The sequence below is a fragment of the Carassius carassius genome, chromosome 9 (genome assembly GCF_963082965.1).
Source record: "Carassius carassius chromosome 9, fCarCar2.1, whole genome shotgun sequence".
In the NCBI taxonomy this organism is placed as follows: Eukaryota; Metazoa; Chordata; class Actinopteri; order Cypriniformes; family Cyprinidae; genus Carassius; species Carassius carassius.
The window spans coordinates 18,897,273-18,901,291 of NC_081763.1; the positions used below are offsets into that span (position 1 = coordinate 18,897,273).

At 36.3% G+C, this 4,019-nt stretch overlaps 1 protein-coding gene across 1 annotated transcript; it reads left to right on the forward strand.

Annotated features, from left to right (window-relative positions):
• Positions 1-2,431: 2,431 nt before the first annotated feature.
• LOC132149174 (ferritin, middle subunit-like) lies at positions 2,432-3,792 on the forward strand. Its single transcript, XM_059558160.1, has 4 exons — positions 2,432-2,701; positions 2,910-3,056; positions 3,202-3,327; positions 3,432-3,792. Exons 1-4 carry the CDS (start codon positions 2,600-2,602, stop codon positions 3,588-3,590), a joined length of 534 nt encoding a protein of 177 aa, XP_059414143.1. The 5' UTR covers positions 2,432-2,599; the 3' UTR covers positions 3,591-3,792.
• The last annotated feature ends 227 nt before the right edge of the window (positions 3,793-4,019 follow it).

The following is a 4,019-nucleotide window of genomic DNA, read 5'->3' on the forward strand; positions in this document are numbered from 1 at the left end:
TAATATCCATTGTAAAAAAAGAAAAGCAGAAGTTCTGTTTCATTTCATTTATTAAAAATTCAAGCCAATCACTTTAGATTATTATTATTACGCATGTGTGTGTGTGTTTGTGTTTGTGTGTAGTGTGTGTTGTAATATAACTTTGTAATATATATATATATATATATATATATATATATATATATATATATAAATATATATATATATATATATACATATACATACAGGCGCTTCTCAATAAATTTGAATGTCGTGGAAAAGTTCATTTATTTCAGGAATTCAACTTTACAGGTGAAACTAATATACACTTTTTACATGCAAAGTGAGATATTTCAAGCCTTTATTTGTTATAATTTTGATGATTATGGCTTACAGCTTTTGAAACCCCCAAATTCAAAATCTCAGAAAATTTGAATATTACATGAAATCAACAAAAAAAGGATTTTAAATACAGAAATGTTGGTTCTCTGAAAAGTATAATGCATATGTACTCAATACTTGGTTTGGGCCACTTTTGCTTATAGACAGTTTCACCTGTTAAGTTGAATTCCTGAAAAAAAAATTAACTTTTCCAAGACATTCTAATTTATAACCACCTTTATAGCCTATATATATATATATATATTATTTGTTATATTTTATTGAGCTTGTTATCTTCGAAAAATACTGCAAAACAATGCATCTCAAATCTCAGATTCTTCTAAATTCTCAGATTCAAGGCTTAATGGTGTTAACAGAAGGGGTTCTCTAACAAATAATGCATAGTGGTTCAATTATAAAAAGATACTTTAGAAATATGCTACAGTATAAGTATACATGTAAATACTGTTTGGAGAAATGTGTAAATATATTACACAATTTCTATTGTGATTGTGAAAATGGTCATGACTTTTAGGGCTTGAACAGTTATAGTTAACTGTCTAAATATGCCCATTTAAAATATGCTGTAATTATTCTGAAAAGTCATTGTTGAACATGTATTTTCACCTTAAAAACTGCTATTTACAAGCTTAATTTAGGTTCTCTGTGTTTGAGCAAGAGCAGCACCAAACCAGTAGGTGGTGCTAATGTCCCAAATTTAGGTACGCGTTAACACGCCATTTACGCGTTAACACGCAATTTACGCGTTAACACGTAAATACGCGTTAACGCGTAATGACGTGTTAACGCGTAAATTGCGTGTTAACACGTAAATACGTGTTAACGCGACAGTTTCACACGTTTTGGCCCTTTTGGCCTTCCATAGAGAAAGATGCGTTTCATAGAGAAAGATCAGGCAACTGGACAACCTTGGAATTTGTTGTATTCATATAATGAGGTTGGGCCCATACAAGTCACGGGAGTTTTACCGAAGCGAATGTAGCAAACATATAAAATAAGCCCAGTGCGATTTTTTTATAGAAAGATAAAAAAATACGAAAAAAACCTATATTTAAACGGGATGATAGCGGGATAGAAGGATAAATGATCCCTGGAAAAACGGGACGGTTGACGTATGATCATGCATAAGGAAGTGAAATGGCGAAAATCTGCTGAGTCACAGTGACACAGCACAACGCCACGTCTTGTGAGTGTACATGTTTTATTGCTGACAAAGATGAGGTTTCATGTGCAAATTATGACACCAAATTGCTTAGTCACTGTCACCTGATGGATAACCTTTGCATCTGAAGTTATACGTGAAAACAGAGCTCCATATAGCTTTTAGATGAGCCCATGATATTTACCATAGTATAACATACACATCACAGCAAATTCAACGTTATGATGCTTTGAGATCAGCATCATGTTTTTGAAAATTAATTATTAACTATTTCATTGTACTATTTCAACACACTTGGCTCATTTGACCCCTGCAAACAGTCAAGTGTGCCAATTAAGGAAGGCAAAGGGTCATTTCATCATTTCTGTAAATAGTTCAAACTAGTAATAAGTTCGACCTTGAATGTTTGCTGTGAAAATACAGTACAATGAGGCAAAAGTGTCAAAAGCAAACAACATGCTGAATTATACAACAACAACAAAACATCCCTTCCTTCTAATTTCTGTGGCCTACTTTGCTCAGATAACGAGAATCTTAGAATAAGGTGTAGCTACTGTTCAATATTTTTCTTTCTTTTTTATGTTTAATTGCCTTACACCCTTGTAATTTAAACATGCTATATGGATATTTAGATACAAAACAATATCGAATTAACTGTTGTTAAAGTTTAGATTTTGTCTACATATTACGCAAATAAAACCTATTATGTCAAATAATTGTTTTTGTTGGATTCAGCTTGCTTTTAATTATGAAAAAGGGGGAAAATGTATCTCCTTTGTCTTCTGACTCTCAGTTGACTGTTAACCACTTCCTCATTCATCTCGTTCTCTGATTGGCTGGTTTCGGTATTTCTGACGCGTCATGTTGTGAGCGTATATAATGTGAACGCGCTCGTCTTCTATCTCACAGCAACAGGAAAATCAGGAGAGGTTCTTGCTTCAACAGTGATTGAACGGAACTTCGATCTCGTTGGAATTTCCCTTCGAAAACCTCTCATTTCATATTTATTTATTTTACACACATTTTGTTAATAAAACCACAAAAAAATCCGCCGAAATGGATTCTCAGGTTCGCCAAAACTACGACCGCGACTGCGAGGCTTTGATCAACAAGATGATCAACTTGGAGCTTTACGCTGGATACACCTACACCTCCATGGCAAGTATCTAGTTTTCTAAAGTCCATATGCTAAACTATGTCTTTTGGTGGGTTTTTTTCTTGTTTGCGACAGCCTATGCAAATCAAACTTGTAGCGTTACTTCGTGTTAATTCTGGAGTTATTTTCACGACGCCACTAATCTGTGGTGAACGAGCGCGTCTCATTTAGTGTTTTCAGTCTTTTCCTAATCGATTTTGTTACTTGCAGGCTCACTACTTCAAAAGGGATGACGTCGCCCTTCATGGGTTTGCCAAGTTCTTCAAGAAGAACAGCGAGGAGGAGCGCGAGCACGCGGAGAAGTTCATGGAGCTCCAGAACAAGAGGGGAGGACGCATCGTGCTTCAGGACGTCAAGGTGACTGCACTTGAAATGTACTCTTTCTATGTTGAACGATTTGATGTGCAAAACTGGCTCTGGGTCTGTGTACTTGTAAGGGCCTGTTGAATTGAAGGGGAGAAAACGTCACGTGCTCACTGGCCTGTTTCTCTTTTCTTTACAGAAACCTGAGCGTGATGAGTGGGACAATGGACTGACTGCTATGCAGTGTGCTCTTCAGCTGGAGAAGAAGGTCAACCAGGCTCTGCTGGACCTGCATAAGGTTACTTCTGAGAAAGGAGACCCTCATGTAAGTTATCAAGTCCATGTTTTAATCTACATTTAATGCCTCTGTTCCATCCTAATTTATTGAATCAAGTGTCCTTGCATAATTTCTGATCTCTTGTCCAACAGCTGTGTGACTTCCTGGAGACTCACTATTTGGATGAGCAGGTTGAGGCCATTAAGAAGATTGGTGACCACATCACCAACCTTACCAAGATGGATGCTGGCAACAACAGGATGGCAGAGTACCTGTTTGACAAGCACACCCTGGGTGGAGACAGCAGCTAAATGCAGCCCTCTGATCATTTTTGCATGTTGCGGAGCGTCATGCTATACTCCGCTTAATGTTCTCACACCGCTATGATTTTGAGAGGCTGAAAGGTTAATCTGTAGAGGCAACATTTTATAAGATGTTTGCTAATTTAATCCATCTTGTTTCTTTTTGTCATCAAGCTGATGCTTATGTGTTTAATGTACATTTAATTGGTTTTAACCAAGTGAATTTGGTGAATAAACTTTTTTTTTTTGGCTGGATTGACTGGTCTTTGTTTTCTTCATATGGGTCTATTAGAGGTTCATAAATATGAAAGGGATGTTTGAGCCAGCAGTTGATTTTATTTATTTTTTCAGTCTGGCCTACAAAAGGTAATTTATGAAAGCGTGGCGTATCTTTCCTGGAATTACTGATGCCAAATGCTGCATATTGATCAACCTTAT